Raw genomic sequence first — 18168 nt, forward strand, 5'->3', positions numbered from 1 at the left:
CTGAAGGGGAGACTCCCCCCACTCCCTGTGGGATGTGCCCCCACCTCTGCCGTAGCATTTCACGACTTCCATCAGCTTCTGGAAGCTTCCAGATGCCAGGAGCCTCTTAGCCGTCTCTTGTTCCCCGAGCCGGGCATGGACAGGCCCAGGTGCCTGTGGAGATGCAGCCACAGCAGTGATACCCCCACCCGGTCCTCCCCCAGGTCTGAAAGCTTCTCTGGAGCGACTGCAGCTGGAGTATGTGGACGTGGTGTTTGCCAACCGCCCGGACCCCAACACCCCGATGGAAGGTAAGTGGTCTGCGGCAGCACCACCGGTCAGGCCTGGGTGGTGTCTGAAAGGTCTGAATCTGAGGTTGTAGAGACCACCAGCATGGGTCCTGCTGGGCACCCGGGTGAGCCGTGAGAGGAGGCCAGGTCCAGGGTGGGGGACAAGGGGGCAGGCCTCCCCTCAGTAGGGGTGAGCTCAGCCTCTGGCTGCCGACCCCCAGCCAAGTGCACCCGGCACCTCCAGGCTGAGTCCCTGTCCTCGCTTTGGACCCAGGCCGATCTGCCCTCCCAGTCAGAGCCACAGCGGAACTGTCCCCTCCCCCCTGCGGCTATTTTGCAGCTAAGTGAAGCTGCAGTGTGGGGACTCCGACTGTGGTGTTCTCTCCAATCACGACCCATTGGGAAGCTTGGGGGGTCTTTTGTGCTCTGGGGAATAAATTACTACATAGAGGAGAAGAAACGTTCAGCACTTTGAAAATCGGTTTTGGTGACTTTGGCGTTTTTTATTCTTTCTACTCCTGAGATCTCAGCCCCTCCGCTCGCCCATCCTCCTGCTACAGGTGTCTTTCCGTGTGTGCTTTGCTGCTTCAGGGACTTGAAAATTAAGTTGTGTTCCAGTGTTTTTTGTTTGTTTGTTCATATACAGCACGCACGTGCGTGTGTTGTTATATTTTTTCCTTTTTAACTAAACGCGTGTTCTGCGCGGTGATTTGTGCCTCCCCGCTGTGCCTTCGTCGTGCCACTCCTCTCAGTGCTCCCAGCTATCAACTCTGGTCTCTTTAAATCTTTCTTTTATCACCAGGGGACCCATTTAGTTCCTCCAAGTCAAGGACATTCATCATAGAAGGTACACAGTGCCCCCAGCCTGACTATTGACTTCTGCGTCCAAGCTGCATTTTATGAGACAGTATTTTTATTTACATGATTCTTTCACCCCATGACAAACTTCTCCATAAAATGCATAAAGAGGGGAAAGAGCGCCCTATGAGAACACCTTGCAAGTGAAGGAAAAGCAAAGTGGTGTTGGAGCCCCTCGCCCCCAGCCCTCCGCCCCCCGTCCCCTCGTTCCTCCTTCTTCCCGTGCATGGCCCCCACCCCTGGGCTTGCACTGCTGAGCTCTGCGGCGGCCGGGGGTCCTCTTGATCTGATGCTGTGATCCCCACCTGGAGCCTTGACCCTGGATGGTGCCATGGGAAGAGTTGGGGAAGACCAGGTTTCCACAAGGAACAAAGCCGTCAGGGACCCCAGAACACGCAGCCCTCCACCGAGTCTTAGCTCCTCCATAGTTTGTGTTTGCTAAGCTCCTGTCTCTCCTGGAGGCAGAGATCACCTGGCTTGGCACGCTGCCCTGTCCACAGCACGCTGCTCCTCGGACAGCATGCTGGCTGCGTGTCCCCTCTCACCAGGAGGCCAAACCTCTCCATCAACATGGAGTCATTCTCCTCCTGAAAGAATAACCACAGGAGCTGAAACCAGGGGGCGGCCTCTGGCCACGCATGGTCTCTCTGCCCTCCCCACAGCTAAGGGCCCCAGGAACCCACCCCAAGGGCAAGCGTCGGTCTCCCTGGGCCCGGGCCCCCGTCTGCCAACTGGTGCTGCCACCTGACCCCCCATGTATTGTTTGTGATGCGGCAGGAGATGCTGTGGGTTTTGGCAGCAGCTAGAAGGATTCAGTCCTCCTACTTCTGTTCAACCGCATTAAATATGGAGGTGAAGGACAGTTGTCCCCTAATTGTCCCTGGGTCTGGGGCCACTGATACCACGCTTGGGCACAAGCGCAGGGTGCTCCCTCGTGTGGGCGCCCTGTCCAGCCTGCTTCTGCCCAGATCCTCCAGGGAGCCCAGGGGTCTTTGCCTCAGGACAGCCAGAGACTCCTGCCCCGTCAGCCCCATCTCCCCATCGTTGCATGGAAGGGGCGCTGCAGGGCAGCCTGCAGTTTCACTGGCTGGGACCTTGGGGACCTGAGACAGCTGCCGGGAAGGGAGAGCGAGGGAACAGGGCTGGCCGTGGGGGCCTTGGCTTCCCTCTGTCTAGCAATGTCTAGCATGTGGACCTAAGCCTTGGCTGAAAAGAACCGGGTACTGACGCTGCATGTTCACAGGTGCCCCGAGAGTGTTTCTAAAAAACCACAAGGCCGGCCAGGCCAGGACCCGGACCTGGGTAGGATGTAGTCAGAGATTCTCCTGGGACCCTCTGGGTTCTCCTGAAACTTTCCCAACCAGGCACTTCCTGCGGGTCTGTCGGTGTTGGCAGTTAAAGCAGGTGGCCCAGGGAGGTGGCCCGGAGAGTTCAGACTCCCTCCCAGATCTCACCCCCAGGAGGGGACGGAGAGGATTCCCAGGAGCCACAACCTCTGACCTTGGAAGGAAGCAGAGAGCAGGGCTGGGCCTGCAAGTGCCGAAGCCAAGGGTGGTTTGCCAGGGGTCCTGGGTGAGTCTGCCGAGACCACCGCTCCAGAAACTCCAGTGGCCTCAGCTCTAGCCTTCAGGAGGCCCCAGGTTCTGCTCAGGGTGGACCTCGATAAAGGGGTGCTCAGGGAGCGACCCCCAAAACAGAAGGGGATGGGAAGCCAGCGCTGCCACTTTATGGCCTCGTTGCCATTCCGAGGTGGAGCCTGCAGAACAAACCCAGCATGTTCCGTCCTTCCTTCCTTCCCGACGGGCCCACTCCCAGCATTTTCAGGACCTCAGCTTCCACGCAACATGGGCAAAGGACAAGCAGGCACTTAGGGAGAGCCGGGGCTTTTCCAGGGTCAACGTCGTTGCTGTTTTTAGAAACACTTGCACTCCCACTCACTCCCACGCTGCCTTTGGCGGTCGAACTTGCAAGCACTGTATCCGACCCGTGAGAAGCCTAGCGCCATAGTCCCTCGCCCAGCAAAGCTAAGAGGCTTCTGAAATTTGAAATTTTGAGGCCAAGTTCTGTTTTTAACATCACAACATCCCCATGAGGCTGAGAGGGAGCTACAACTGGCAGATGGTTATGTCTCAAAAACATTTTTGAATACTGGGAAGAATCCGCTGTCACTGGGGTGAGGGTCCTTCCTCTCTTCTTTAGAAGGCCAGCGTGGAGTCTCTGCGATTTCGTCCTCAGGCCTTAGGAGTCTCTGCCATCCATGATTCAGGTCGTTCCCAGGGCTTGTGGAGCCTCAAAACTGTCCTACTCCAGGCCTGGGCCCCTTACAGGAGCAGCACCCAGACCCCTGTGGCCCTGGGACCACCCCTTGCCGGGGAACAGGCGGGCTGGGACTCTGGCCTGGTGCTGGGCTGGTTTGAGAACCTGGGCCGTGGTCTCACAAGGCTTTCTACGCCCACTTCTCAGTCTCCTGGACATGAGAGGAAACATGAGCTCAGCCCCGAAGCCCTATTCTCTGGGACCATACAGTGTCCCAGGTCCTGCCACATCTCCTTATCCAGCCCACTCTCTGTTCCAATGCGACTTTGGAATAGCCCGAAGTAGGAGACCAGAAACGCAAAAACACGCGTCCCTCCTGCCGCCAATCTGACTGTAACTTTCATGCATTCACCTGGTCCTTCCTGAGTGATCGGGGCCCTCGAATCTTCCCCAGACCAGAGAACCCCCAGTTCTAGAGTCCGGAGCCAGAGCCACATTCTTTGATGTCCCCTCTAATCTGCCATAGAAACATCACAGTCCATCCATAACCCATTTTTCAGCATTTCCATAGGCCTGTAACCAGTCGGGAAATTGTTTTCACAATCTTCTAGGATTGTGGTTCACTTTTCTCTCTCATCCCAAAAAACCCCTCCCACCCCCAACTTCGGAGCCACGAAGTACACTGCTTGCAAGACATCTTCGCAGCCCCCGTCCCTCCTCCCAGCGTCCCGCCTGTATTCGCAGAATGTCCCGAGGCTGGCCCTGAGCCCCGGCCGCCCCCCACCTGCGGTTTCCCCTTCTCTCACGACAGAGACGGTCCGCGCCATGACCCACGTCATCAACCAGGGGATGGCCATGTACTGGGGCACGTCACGCTGGAGCTCCATGGAGATCATGGTATGGCGGCTGCGAGGCGTGTGTGTGTCCAGGCACAGGCTCCCGGCACAGGCTGCATATGGAGACCCCAAGGCTCTGGCAGGGTCTGTGCCTTTGGTCCCAACTGCACCAATGCCTGGGTGCTAAGGGAGGGACAGGATGGTGTTATGTCTGCAGGCCTTGCAGACGGCGATTCCGCATGGATCCCAGTGCTGTGTGGCCCTGGACAAATGGCTTAACCTCTCTGAGCTTGTTTACCCACCTGTAGAACACGCCTGCTAGGCAAGTCCTCATGGGGCCATTCTGAGGAATCCCTGAAAGAGCCAGTGTGAAGCTCCTAGCAGATGCCCTGGAGCTCAGCAAGCACTCTGGGGTGATAACACCATCAGCCATTTCCACTGGGCTCCTAGGACGTGCCCAGTGCTGTCAGGTTCAAGGGTTTCACAGGGACCCTCTCACATGCAATCCTCACAGTGCCTTTACCAGGTGAGTGCCGCAGGCAGCCCATTTTTCAGATGTGGACACTGCGGCACAGAGAGGTTCAGTAACATGCCAACGTCACACAGCTTGGGCCAAGATTAACGTCCAGGCTGTGTGGTTCAGAGCCTGGGGTGCTCATAACTGGACCCTCTGGCCTGGGGGTCCCACCACCCACCCCCTTTTCCCAGCTCACCAGGGCCTCGCTGGCTCCCAGGGAAGCTATGAGTGTGAGCGGTGGGAAGCCCGGGCTGCAGCTGCTGGGCCCGCCTGCTCCGGGGACGCCTTGGTGCCCTCTCCCTGGCTGCCCGGCACCCCCCACCTGCTCATGGGCAAGGCCTTCGGGGCCCCTTTCTGCCTTCCCAGGAGGCCTACTCGGTGGCCCGGCAGTTCAACCTGACGCCGCCCATCTGCGAGCAGGCTGAGTACCACATGTTCCAGCGCGAGAAGGTGGAGGTGCAGCTGCCGGAGCTGTTCCACAAGATAGGTGGGCACCCTCGGGCCCCTCGCCCCGCCCTCACCCCCCTTGGGCCCAGGGCTTGACTCCACCTGCTTTTCCTCTTCAGGAGTGGGCGCCATGACCTGGTCGCCTCTGGCCTGTGGCATTGTTTCCGGCAAGTACGACAGTGGCATCCCACCCTACTCAAGAGCCTCTTTGAAGGTGAAGGGACAGCCTGGGGGGAGGGACGGGCAGGGACAGGCATTTTAGAGGGGTGGGACCTTTGGGCCGGCTGCTTTGGTGCTGGGCAGGGGTTCCAGGGGCCACAGCTGCTCCCACCTCGGTCTGCGGAGGGCGGGCTCCTTGGCATGAGAACATAGAGCCCCTTCTAGCCTGACCCCATGTGTAGAGGGGCTGCCCAGCCTGTGGCACAGGCCCAGGTGGAAAGGCCCTTTCACATCCCCCCACCTCTGCCCCCACCACATCCCCCCACCTCTGCCCCGCCACCTCTGCCCCCACCACATCCCCCCACCTCTGCCCCCACCACATCCCCCCTCTGCCCCGCCACCTCTGCCCCCACCACATCCCCCCACCTCTGCCCCCACCACATCCCCCCACCTCTGCCCCCCCACCTCTGCCCCCACCACATCCCCCCACCTCTGCCCCCACCACATCCCCCCACCTCTGCCCCTCACCACATCCCCCCACCTCTGCCCCCACCACATCCCCCCACCTCTGCCCCCCACCACAACCCAGCGTTCAGAATTCTACCACCACTGAGAACCCTGGGCCTGGGCTCCAGGATGGGGGCTGCAGAGCCACATGGAGGTGACCCTGGGACAGGCGCCCCTCCCCCACACACAACCTCCAAGGGGGTTCTCAGGAGGGTCCCCAAACTGCAGGATCTGGGGAACAAGGAGCAGGCCAAGAAAGTCTGCGCAGCCAGCAGTCTCAGCACTGGGGCCCACAGCCCTGGCCCCCCACTCCTCCCATCCCACGGCAAGGTCAGGGCACCCCGCCAGGAGGCCCTGCAATCCTCTGCAGCGATGGGCAGGGGAGAGAGCACTCCCATAGGGCCAGGAGGTTCTTCTGGGCCGCAGGTGGCAGCCAAGACCCCAGGCTNACCTCTGCCCCTCACCACATCCCCCCACCTCTGCCCCCACCACATCCCCCCACCTCTGCCCCCCACCACAACCCAGCGTTCAGAATTCTACCACCACTGAGAACCCTGGGCCTGGGCTCCAGGATGGGGGCTGCAGAGCCACATGGAGGTGACCCTGGGACAGGCGCCCCTCCCCCCCCCACAACCTCCAAGGGGGTTCTCAGGAGGGTCCCCAAACTGCAGGATCTGGGGAACAAGGAGCAGGCCAAGAAAGTCTGCGCAGCCAGCAGTCTCAGCACTGGGGCCCACAGCCCTGGCCCCCCACTCCTCCCATCCCACGGCAAGGTCAGGGCACCCCGCCAGGAGGCCCTGCAATCCTCTGCAGCGATGGGCAGGGGAGAGAGCACTCCCGTAGGGCCAGGAGGTTCTTCTGGGCCGCAGGTGGCAGCCAAGACCCCAGGCTGCCAAGTGTCCTGAGAGAAGGAAGGCCGGCACCTCGCCTCCTTGTCCTGACGTGGGGTTGGGCCAGCACCACAGTCTTTGCACTTCAGAGCCTGGACAGGCCCCGCTCATCCACCAGCCCATGCCCAGCCCACTGCCCACTCTCCCCTACTTGAGAGGCCTGGGGCAGGGGCACTGCCCTGGCTTCAAGATGAGAAGCGCCCCTATGAGGGAGAAGGGTCCAGAAGGAATGAGCCCATCGGCCCGCTGCACATGGGGGTCCAGGTGACCTGCTCTCATCTGTAGCTGTGCCGCTCCCCTCCCCCGCAACCAGGGCTACCAGTGGCTGAAGGACAAGATCCTGAGTGAGGAGGGCCGGCGCCAGCAAGCCAAGCTGAAGGAGCTGCAGGCCATCGCCGAGCGCCTGGGCTGCACCCTGCCCCAGCTGGCCATAGGTAACAGGGTGGGGTCACCATGGGGCCAGTGTCCCTGGGGAGAACCTGCCCCAGCTGGCCGTAGGTAACAGGGCGAGGTTGCCATGAGGCCAGTGTCCCTGGGGAGAGAGGGAGGGGATCCCTGGACATCATCCCCCAGCCAGCCTCAGGTAATAGGGCTCTAAGGGGCATGGTTGGGACCCCATGCCTCTAGGGGGATGTCAGGAGTCCCTGAGGACCTGGGCCATCCCCTCCATCTGCCGGCCGTGGGTAATGGGGCTCCCCCGTCATGGGAAGAGGACGGGGAGCACTGAGCACTTGGGCCGCCTCTCCATCAGGGAGCAGCGGGCTCCCCCATGCCACCTCCAGCCTCGTCTTAGGCAAAGCCCGTGCCCAGCACTGCAGGGCTTCTTAGGCACCCCCAGCCCCCCCGGGCCAAGATGCTGGGTCTCTCGGCCCAGTCAGGCGGAACCATCGGGGGCCCCTGGGGTGTGTGTTTCTCCCTCACCTTGGGTCTCACCGCCACAGCCTGGTGCCTGAGGAATGAGGGAGTCAGCTCCGTGCTCCTGGGGGCCTCCAACGCGGACCAGCTCATGGAGAACATTGGGGCAATACAGGTGAGTGTGAGAGGCCTTGCTGGGCAGAGCGCCCATCCCAGCCCGAGCCCTGTCCAGTGCATCCTCCCAGGCTCGTCCTGCATGCCAGGCTCTGTTCTAGGCGCTCAGGATGCGTCCAGGACCCATCAGAGCTCTGCTCCTGGAGAGCTTGCTTTCCAGCAGGAACAGACATGAACACTAACTGCACGAAACAAGGAGGTTAGAATGTGTGTTGGGGCAGGCCGGGCGTGGTGGCTCACGCCTGTGATCCCAGCACTTTGGGAGGCCAAGGCAGGCGAATCACGAGGTCAGGAGATCGAGACCATCCTGGCGAACACGGTGAAACCCCGTCTCTACTAAGAATACAAAAAATTAGCCGGGCGTGGTGGCGGGCACCTGTAGTCCCAGCTACTCGGGAGGCTGAGGCGGGAGAATGGCATGAACCCGGGAGGCGGAGCTTGCAGTGAGCCGAGATCGTACCACTGCACTCCAGCCTGGGCGACAGAGCGAAACTCCATCTTAAAGAGGAAAAAAAAATGTGTGTCAGGGTGGATGAGCGCCATAGGAGAGAAGCCAGAGATAAGGGGAGGGGATGGGAACTGGGGCCAGGGACGGTGGCGCTGCAGACCCAGGTTCCGGGGGCCTGTCAGGTGGGCTTGTTGAGAAGGTGGTGCTTGCGCAGTCTTGAAGAGATGCGGAGTAAGCCATGCCAGTGCCTGCGGGAAGAACCTTCCATCAGCAGGAACAGTTGATGCAAAGGCCTAAGAAGGCCTGGAGCAGAGGGACAGATCCTGAGAGGGGCAGATCCCGAGAGGCACGGCACACCTCCGAGGACTTCTGAGTGAGATGGGAGCCGTGGCAAAATTGTGGGCAGAGGAGGGCGAGCTGCAGCTCAGCCCGGAAAGGGAGCCTGCTCTCTGGCTGCTCCGTCGGGGAGGCTTTGGGAAGCAAAAGTCGAAGCAGAGAACCCTGATGGGAAGTGGCAGGTGCGAGTCTGAGACGGGAGTGGTGGTTGGATCCTGGATGTTTGGGAAGGTGGGGGCCCACGAGACTGGCTGACAAACTGGATGTGGGGGTGAGAAAGCGAGGTGGAAGTCGGGCCCCGGGTGTATCACCCGGAAGGGTAGCGGTGCTGTTAGCTGAGGCAGGTGCAGCTGGAAAGAGCCGTCGGAGACTTGGAAGTCCAGTACTTGGCCTGGAGTTTGCATTTTATGTCACTGCTGCCACCACCCTTCAGGAAGGTTCTAGGGCACCTTGACATTTGAGGGGGAGTGCACAGACCCAGGCATGCTTCCTCTCTGCCCCAAACCTTCTGGAACACAAAAGCAGCGTGGCCTCCATCTGCCTCAGATGGAGCCCAGATGTGATGGGGTAACCCGGGCCTTGCCAGCCGAGCATCTGGAAGAGCCTCACCCCACCTCCTCCCCAGGCCAGGCCCGTCTTTTTGGTGGGATTCTGATTCGTTCTTGTTCTTGCACGCAGGTCCTTCCAAAACTGTCGTCTTCCATTATCCACGAGATTGATAGTATTTTGGGCAATAAACCCTACAGCAAAAAGGACTACAGATCCTAAGCCGCCCCCGCCCGCCTGCTCGGACACTTGCCATTCCCTCCTAGTCTCTGTTCGCTCGCTTAAGCTGTTCTGAAGCCAAGTGAAGAGTGTGGTTTGCATCCAAGAGAAAACACCACACTGTGACGTCATCGGGAAACGATCTCCCAGTCGCTGCCAGACACCACCCACTGCTTCGCCGGACAACGTCGAAGTCCGATCTGTGCCGGGGACGGCACTGGTTAGGAAGGACGTTCGAGCGGCCCCACCCAAGCCTGTCGCCTCTACTTATCCTCCAAGACCACCCAGCTTTCTCCCAGCCACAGCCAAGATTCCCAGAGTCAAGGCCCGAAGATTCCCAAGATTCCCCAAGTCAAGGCCGGGCCAAAGCCTGGGTGGGTTCTTGGGGCAGGCAGGGCTGGCCTCTCCTCTGCTGAGAATCCCTACCCCGAATAAGGGGAGAGGGAAAAGGGGTCTGGCCCATCGAGGGGTCCCTTCTGCCAGGGCCTTGGTCGCTGGGGCAGGGGCCTCCCCAGTGGGGGTCTTCCTGGGGGTCTTCCTCCACCTCCCACTTTCCAAGGGCTCCAGGAATCTGGGCCTGACCCAGATTCCTCCCCCATCCTTCTCTGCTCCAACCTGCCCCACTGGGTCCCGGCGGGGGCCATGCCTACCAAGCTCGAGCTGGCCCTTGACCCCCACCCACCCCCACCCTCGCTGGCAGGGGCAGGGACCCCAGGGGGATCGGCTCTGCAATTTGGGAGCCACAAAAAGTGTAGGGGTGTGATTTCTAGCTCAGCATCCCACCGTCTTCCTCCTACACACCAATGATGAGCCTCACACCAGTGATGCCCGGAGCACATGGGAGGGGTCGCAGTGGGGCAGGCCCTTCTGTCCGGCCACCCCTGTCCTGGCCCCGGAAGGCCCTATGGTCATACACTCCTAGCTGCACCGTGGCTGCTGGCCACACCGTGGCAAGTGGCAGCAAAGGCCAGCCCTGTGCTCGAGGATGCACTCTTCTTGGTCCCTGTAGACTTTCTCTAAAGCTGCCCTCCACCCCAGGCTGCTATTCTGCACTGAGGTGGTGGGCTGGAGTTTTGCAGAGAGCATGCTTGGACCCTTTCAGTAAGAAAGGGTCCTTGGGGTTTTCTGTGCCCAGGACTGGGGTGCTGCACCCCCACGGCAGCCCCCACAATGTAGGAAAAGACCTCAGGGAACCTCTCCCTGGAAAGATGGCCGGGGCTTGTGGCCCCTCCCACTGCCCGACACCTGGAACAGACTGGGGAGAGGGGAGAGAGGGCAGGACAGGCCAGAGTGACACCCCTGTGCAGCTTGGGCCGGAGGGCTGGGGATGCCAGGAAATCTGCAGGTGCGGGGGTGCCACCTACAGGCCCAGGCCTGTGTCCTGAGCAGTACCCAGGCTTTGCTGACTGTGCAGGGCAGGGCTCCACCGAAGCCACCCCCACCCCTCGCCAGCTAGCTCCATAGGGAAGCCTGTGTCTCCTGCCCCCAAGGCACACCCTCAGCGCGAGCACCTCCGTTCCCACTTTGCCCTTGGAGGAGCCACTATTCCAGAAGGCTCCACCCTGCTGTCCAGCAGGAGCCTGCTGTCCAGTCCTGGGCGGGCCAAGGCCTGGGAAACGTGTGTAAGTCAGGAAGGCCAGCAGGGAGAGGGTGGGGTGAGGCAAGGAGAGGGATGCAGCTTCTGCTGTTCCTGGCCCACCTTCATGCTGCCCCTGGCACCTAGAACCCTTGCCCCTCCTCGTAGACCAAGTCCTGGGGGACTCCACCCATTCCTGCTGCCCACTTCACCAGAAGCAGCCCTGTGAGTGTGGGGCGGGGAAGTCCCTTCCCAACGGAGGTCCCAGCCTATGGCCCCGGGCCCAGGTGGGGGTCGCCTGCTTCCTTCCAGGACAGGGTCCTGCAGTGGCCAATGGTGTCAGAGGGCAGGTGGCCCACCTTCGCCATCAGGGAGGGTGGCTGGCCCCATCCCTACTGCCACCCCAGCCCCACCCACTGTTGGAAGAGGGACCAGCGCGTGAGGTGGTGCCCGGGGTGGGCACTGCTGCTTAACGCAAGCCACACCTGGGGCAGCTGAGCCCCCACTGTGGGTTTGCCAAACAGAGGCCAGGCCCCTGGTGAGGCCCAAGACCCCAGTGCCAGGATGCAGGCAGCCTCTGGCGCAGCTCTTTCCACAGCCTGGTTCCTCCACAGCCATCTACAGGGAGGATGTGAGGGGGTTCTGCCTCCTGGGGCCAGGTCCCCCCTTGGGAGGGGGGTGTTAGGTGGGACCATCCGAGAAAGAAGACCAAGGGCAATCGGGGTCTAGAAGGGAGGGCGCTGGCCCTGCTGGGTGCTGCGGAGCCCCCACTGTTTCCCACTCAGCCTTGCGGTCCCGAGGAGTGACGGGCTTCCTCCCATCTTCTGTCCTTGTCCAGTCATGTAAATAATGTGCTTTTTCCGTCCCCGCCCCCCGTCTTTTTTTTAAAACCGACCGTGGTTCCTCAGCTAACTGCATTCCCTACCTAGGCAGACTGTCCTATGCCTCGAGCTTCCAAACGAGACTCAGATCACGACACAGCCACCGTATTTATGGAATGACAAAATAAAGCCCACACCCATCGGTCTCTGTGCCTTTGTGCCCCTCTCATTTCCTCGGGGTCAGGGCTGGGCCAGGGCCACACGAGAGGGGAGGAAAAGGCTGCCAGCAGCAGGGACTGGGGTGTCCCCCAAACCGAACCTGCAGCCAAAGGCAGGTGGGTTGGAAAGGGCCTGTGGAGAGACAGAGATCAGGGACAGGGACTGGAGACGAGGTGGTCAGAAGACCTGCCCCCCCATCTCTCCCAAGGGATTCAGCCCAGGGGCCCAGTGCCTCCCCTGCTGCCCCCAACACACACATTCTCTTTCCCCAACTCTGAGGGCCCAAAGCTTCTGGCTGGGAGGCTGCTATCCCTCTGGGGACCTGGCTGGCTGCTGTTCTCACAAGGACAGAGGTCGAGGCCTGGAGAAGCTCTCATGGCATGTGTTTAGGGTACAGGTGAAAGGGGCCTCACCCCAGCACACCCCTGTTTCGTGCTCCCCCCCTTCCCAGTGAGCCCCTGCACCCATGAAATGCCGATCCCAGGCAAGAGAAGGCTCCCGGACACACCCCCACCCCCCACCCCTCTTCCCTGGCCCCAGCCCCCCCCCCATTCTAAATCTTGAATCTTAAAAAAAAAAAAAAAGAAAAAACTCTGATTAAATCCTTTCCCAAAGGATTTATTAAAACACAGAAAACCAAAACATACACACAGAGTACAAAGAAAAGGTGATTGTGTTGGCTACAGCCTCTGTCCAGCCTCCCGTGGGCGAAGACCAGACAAGCCACGGTTCACAGGGGAGCCTGGCTTCCAAAGCTCGACCCGCCCCCGCCGGGGCCACCCTGGCTGGGACTCCTGGCGCGCCCTGCACCCAGTCCAGGACCCTCCCTTTGCCAGCCTGGGGCTGTGCCTGGGGAAAGGGATCAGCCCCCTCTTAGCTGGGCCTGGGCCAGTGGGGTCTGCTCCCTCCACACCCCTGAACTCAGACCCCACGGGCCAGTGGGACCATCCCTTCGTCTCCAAGGGTGCTTGGGCTCCAGTCTCTGCTTGAGGAGTTCAGGACACACACACACACCCAACGGGCCCTTTCTGGGTTATCGCACCTAAAAAAATACTTTGTTAAAAAAAATCTGAAAATTAAAGAAAAAAAAACAAAACACAACACAACGCCAGTGAGTTTGGGCTGATGCACCGCAACCTGTAAACTTCCAGACATAGAAAACGGGCCAGGAAGCAGCTTCCAAGACCCAGGCTGGGCCGTGCACAGGAGAGACCTGGGGAGGGGCCGAGGCCAGGTCACCAAGACGGCGAGGGTAGAGAGGCATGCCAGCCTCGGCCCGCACCCATGCCCTGTCCCCTGCCCACGGACCCCTACGCACACTGGAGGCTCCAAGTGACCAACACTTGACCAGCTCCACCTGGCTTCCGGCTCCCACGTCCCCAAGCCCACTCTCCGCTCCACCTCCTTGGGCCCTCAAGTGTCCTGGATGACAGGAGTGAGGGCTGCACGTGTCACGTGGCCAAGGCTTGGTCAGCTCCTGACTTGGGCAGGGGAGCACCCAGGGGACTCTGGGAAGGCTGCCCCCCGAAAGCAGGAGGATTTCAATCACAGGGGGCAGGGAAAGTCCGGCCTGCCCCTGGGAGAAGCCAAGTTTGCAGAAAACACAGGAGCTTCGGAAGGTGGCTTTCACAGGGGGACGCTGCTTCTGCCTCAGGCATGTATGTGAGGGTCCTGTAGACGTGCTCACTCCACCCCGAGTAACCTGAGCCCATGGGGCAATGCCTTCCAAGACCTTGGCTCAAATGTGGCTCTGCAGAAGCCCTACTCAGCACTGGCTTAAATAAAGTGGCTGGAAATCTCCAATCGCAGACTGGCACTTTGGGCTCATGCTCATGCCTGAGGACCCTGATTCCACCAGCAGCAAAAACCAAACCCAGCCAGAAGATGCCACACACACGGAAGCCACCATCACCACTTTCGGCAGAGATGACTGACAACCAAGACGACACTCTCAGATCTTTTCTCCTCTCCCAAACTGGTCAGCCCCAAACTCGCTCTGACTCAGCAGCCCATCCCTCTCGGGCTCCGGGGTGCCGGCCACGGAGAGCACCACCCCTTCTGGACCAGGCAGTGCAAGGGGCCCAGGCCCGAAGGAGCTCTGGCCAGGCTTTCCTGGGTGCCCGAGTCTAACCAGGCAGAGGAGAAGGGAGCCCTGGCGAGGCCTGGGAGGGAGGCAGAGAGGAAGGAACACAGCAAGGCTGCCTGGAAGGAGGGGCTCCCAGGGGAGGGACCGTCAGCCCTTGGGGTGGAGACAGACCCCTCCCCTGACCGCCACAGGCCTCCAGTCCTGCTGCTCGGGACCTATCTGCTGTGGGCCAAGGAAGGCGGGCACTGCTCCCAGTGACAGCCAAGCCCAGCGCGGGCCACTGCTTGGTTGGGGATGAGGGCACAGGAGTGAGCTTATGGCAGGTCACCTCGCCTGTGACCCGAGCCAGGAGCCTTTGCCGGGAGGCACTGCAGAGCACACAACACGCGTGTGGATAAACCACATGTGAGCCCGCTGACAATCATCTCCACTCCAGGGTGCTCCCCACTACGCCCACCTGCAGTGTCAGGGTCAGCCTGGCCCTCCAGACCTGGATCCAGACTGGAGTGTGGGAGTGCGCCAAGATGAAGGGCTCGCGGGTCCCACCCTCCGGGGTTCAGAGAGAGCCTCATTATGAGTGAGGCATCTGGGGCTTAGGGAGGGCCAGGCAATCACTCCAGTGTCTGCAACACAAGCCGGTGAATCCTGACCCAGCCCTGGCCCACTAAGTCCCAGGCAGGCCCTCTGCAGGGAGCTGAGCCCCAGCGCCTGTGGCACCTCCACCCCAGACCCAGCTGGGTTTTTCACGGAGCCCTTTCCTAACACTCCCAGGATTCTGCACCCAAAGCACCTTCCCTGGGAAGGTCTCAGTTCAAGACTCAGAAATGCCTTCCAGGTGGACCCGGGGCTGGGAGGAGGATCAGACACAGACAGGCCTAGGGAGGGCCTGACCTGCTCCCCATCTCCGTCCCCAGCTTGGAGGTGCAGGGGCCGGGGGAGTGGTGGGATTCCAACAACCCCCATGTGGGAAGATGGTTTGGGGACTCCAGAGCGCTCCTGGCAGGAGACAAGGCAGCAAGGCCCTGGTGCTGCGGCTGGGAGGAGTCTGCAGAGGGCACTGGGTCCGGTCCCCCTCAGGCAGAGCTCTCCCCATGCCCTCCAAGACTGCAGCCTCAGGCAGGAAGACCCCGGGAGGGCCTTTCCAGGGACAGGGGAATGGGACAAGTCCAGGCCCCCAGGGGCAGCCCGGTTCCACCCGTGGAGGTGGGCGGGGCAGGCATCCCAGGGCACAGGGCAGGGCCAGGGTCTCCTGGGCCAGCTCAGGGCCCATGACCCTCCTTGCTGGGGCGCCAGCTATCACTGCCCTTAACCACACCTCTGGCAAAAGGCAAACCCCAAACGCAGCAGTGGCTCCGAGGCAAGCGCTGGTCCTCCCCAGCCCACCCTCCGGGGATCACACGCTTCTGCCCGCCACGAAGAGCCGGGGCCACAGGCCCCCCACTGGTAACATAGTTCAGGGCCTTCAAGACACGCTGGGCCGGGGACAGACACCTGCTGGCAGAGGATCCTCCTCCCCGCAAGGAGAGAGCAAACACCTGGCGGCCGCCAGCCTTGGTAGGAAGGAGGAGAAATGTCAGCCAGGGTCTCACCATTGGGCTGGACAGGGCCTCCCCAAACCTGCCCTCTCTGGTGTTGGGAGGCTCCAAGTGGGCAGGGGGCTGAAGCACAAGGGGCAGTCACACAGGTGCAGACAGGACAGGCAGGGGACGCTGAGGGCTCCCAGGGCACCGGGCGCCGTGTCCTCCCCAGCTGGGCCGAGTCCACAGGGCAGTGCCAGGGCTACCTTGGGTCTGGAACCCAACGGTAAAGAGACGTCAGTGCTGCAGGTTCGAATCTTCCATACGTCATCCAACTTTTATCAAGACAAACGTGTTCAAGTCTTCAATAGGAAAGTGCAAAAGATGTACAAATAAATGAAATCTCTTCTAAGAAGTCATCTGGAAAAGGTGGCGAGGGAGCACGTCCGGCGTGGTTGTGGGGGCAACGCTGTATGGAAGAACACTTGAATTATGATGAGGTGGCACTTCTGGGCTCTGGCCCAGCCGGGCTGGGCCTCGTCCTCCATGTGATGGCATGACTCGGTTTCCCTTTTTGTCCCAAGGTGGCGCTGGCTCCTAAAAAGGCGGCAGCTTTTCTCTCCCATGGGGGTCGGGCATGTGGCCCGGCAGGCGTGGCTGCAAAAGGCAAATCAGTAGGTTAAGCAGGTGGGCAGTTATAGGGGGCAACAGGGTGGCACCCAACAGCCTATAGCAGCTTCTCCGCCTATCACAATCAACTATGATCGGGACCCCCAGCCACGACCTCCCAGCCACAGGCCGCCGGGCCAGACCATGAGCTACACCCAAAGTTCTGAGAGCACCCAGGAAGCAGCAGCGGGCAGGGGCAGCCAGCCAGGAAACCCCTCTGGAGCCTCCACCAGCAAGACACAGTTCCCACAGGGACAGACACAATGTGGTAGAGGCTGCTGGCCCCAGAGAAGAAGGCCAGAGTGAACTGGCAGTCTCTATGAAATAAGCCCCCTCTCTTGGCCAACAACCCCCATAAAACCTTCAGCCACCCTCCTGGTCCTGGGCAGGGAGTGAGGGTGTGAGACAAGATGTGATGTCCGCCACCAGCAGGACAGCAGGGGCAGGACAGGGCTCCACGCAGGGACAGCAGTCTCTGACTTGCGCTGGGAACACATGTGCAAATGAGAACACACGTGTACACACAGGAGCTCACCCAAGTCCGCCGACCCCTTCACGTCCTGCCACCCCAGCCTCCCAGTGGACAGACACGTGGGCCACAAGGTGGTCCCAGGGCCAAGGGGGCAAGGTAGAGGGCCTCCAGGCAGGTGGTGACTCTCGAAGCCGCCGGAGGCAATAAAAGCTTCAGGACTTAGGGACGGGAGTCAAGTGCAGGGACGGGGCTGACTGTGGCCAGGCCTGATCTGCCAGCAATGGGGCGGCGGGGACGAAGAGCAGCACCCAGCAGCCCTCACCTCAGCTGGAAAAGAGCGCTGCAACACAGGGAAGTCTCGGGGACGGCTAGATATCTGTCAAAAAAAGAGGAGACCGGGCTTGCCTGGCGTCGGCAGCAGCAGGCAGGCCGGGCCCGGCGGGCACCCGTGTGCATGCTGCCCGGAGCGGACGGGCACCTACCGGTCACATAGGGCCCCAGGGGCATCTGGTTGTAGTTGACAATCCCTCCCGGTCCAGGGCCCCGGAAGTTGGGCCCAAAGTTGTTGCTGTACATCTGGGAGGAGCCGAAAGCGCCCTGGAGGCAAGGACCCAGCTTCACAGGTGGTCTCAGGCCCCCCACCCAGCCTCCACCCAGGGGCACGCCAGGGGGTCGGGCCGGGGCACACAGGCCGAGCCTGACCTGCTGGATGGTGGGGTCCCCGGCGCGGTTGGTCAGGCGGCTCAGGATGCTGCGCTCCGACATCTGCAGCCGGGCGGCCACCGGGGGGATGCGGGACAGCATGGATGGCAGCCGGGTCACGTCCGCCTTCATGTCGCTCAGCAGCTCCTCCAGCTGGTTCAGGACTGTGGTGGGAGGCAGAGGGATGGCAGGATGGAGGGATGGAGGGGTGAAGGGATGGAGGGATGGAGGGATGGAGGGATGGAGGGGTGGAGGGATGGAGGGATGGAGGGATGGAGGAGTGGAGGGATGGAGGGATGGAGGGATGGAAGGATGGAGGAATGGAAAGGTGGAGGGATGGAGAGATGGAGGGGTGGAAGGGTGGAGGGATGGGGGGTGAAAGGGTGGAGGGATGGAGGGATGGAGGAGTGGAGGGATGGAGGGGTGGAGGGATGGAGGGATGGAGGGATGGAGGGGTGGAGGGATGGAGGGGTGGAGGGATGGAGGGGTGGAGGGATGGAGGGATGGAGGGATGGAGGAGTGGAGGGATGGAGGGGTGGAAGGATGGAGGAATGGAAGGGTGGAGGGATGGAGAGATGGAGGGGTGGAAGGGTGGAGGGATGGAGGGATGGAGGGATAGAGGAATGGAGGGATGGAGGGATGGAAAGAGGGAGGAGTGGAGGGATGGAGGGATGGAGGGGTGGAAAGATGGAGGGATGATGGAGGGATAATGGAGGGAAGACAGAAATGGAAGGAAGATGGAGGCATGGAGGAATGATGGAGAGATAGAAGGATGATGGAATGGAGGGG

General features: G+C 61.1%; 2 protein-coding genes across 10 annotated transcripts in view; one reads left to right on the forward strand and one right to left on the reverse strand.

Moving 5' to 3' along the window:
* KCNAB2 (potassium voltage-gated channel subfamily A regulatory beta subunit 2) overlaps positions 1–11926 on the forward strand; it is a 113113-nt gene extending 101187 nt beyond the window's left edge. For 5 of the 9 annotated variants that reach the window (XM_025362046.1, XM_025362053.1, XM_025362080.1 and 2 more), the window contains 7 exons: positions 204–290; positions 4195–4280; positions 5103–5223; positions 5303–5397; positions 7053–7173; positions 7681–7769; positions 9231–11926. In XM_025362046.1, coding sequence (XP_025217831.1) covers positions 204–290; positions 4195–4280; positions 5103–5223; positions 5303–5397; positions 7053–7173; positions 7681–7769; positions 9231–9320 — 689 coding nt within the window. In that variant the 3' untranslated portion in view covers positions 9321–11926. Of the gene's footprint in view, positions 1–203; positions 291–1071; positions 1117–4194; positions 4281–5102; positions 5224–5302; positions 5398–7052; positions 7174–7680; positions 7770–9230 lie in introns of all 9 variants that reach the window. The other 4 variants (XM_025362018.1, XM_025362028.1, XM_025362037.1 and 1 more) reach the window with 4 other exon arrangements.
* A 604-nt stretch (positions 11927–12530) lies between these two features.
* CHD5 (chromodomain helicase DNA binding protein 5) overlaps positions 12531–18168 on the reverse strand; it is a 78195-nt gene continuing 72557 nt past the window's right edge. The window contains exons 39-42 of the mRNA XM_025384202.1: positions 17380–17543; positions 17160–17274; positions 17000–17053; positions 12531–16193 (exon numbers count right to left, since the gene is read on the reverse strand). Coding sequence (XP_025239987.1) covers positions 17046–17053; positions 17160–17274; positions 17380–17543 — 287 coding nt within the window. The 3' untranslated portion in view covers positions 12531–16193; positions 17000–17045. The remainder of the gene's footprint in view (positions 16194–16999; positions 17054–17159; positions 17275–17379; positions 17544–18168) is intronic.

Source organism: Theropithecus gelada, chromosome 1, assembly GCF_003255815.1.
Source record: "Theropithecus gelada isolate Dixy chromosome 1, Tgel_1.0, whole genome shotgun sequence".
NCBI classification, from domain to species: Eukaryota; Metazoa; Chordata; class Mammalia; order Primates; family Cercopithecidae; genus Theropithecus; species Theropithecus gelada.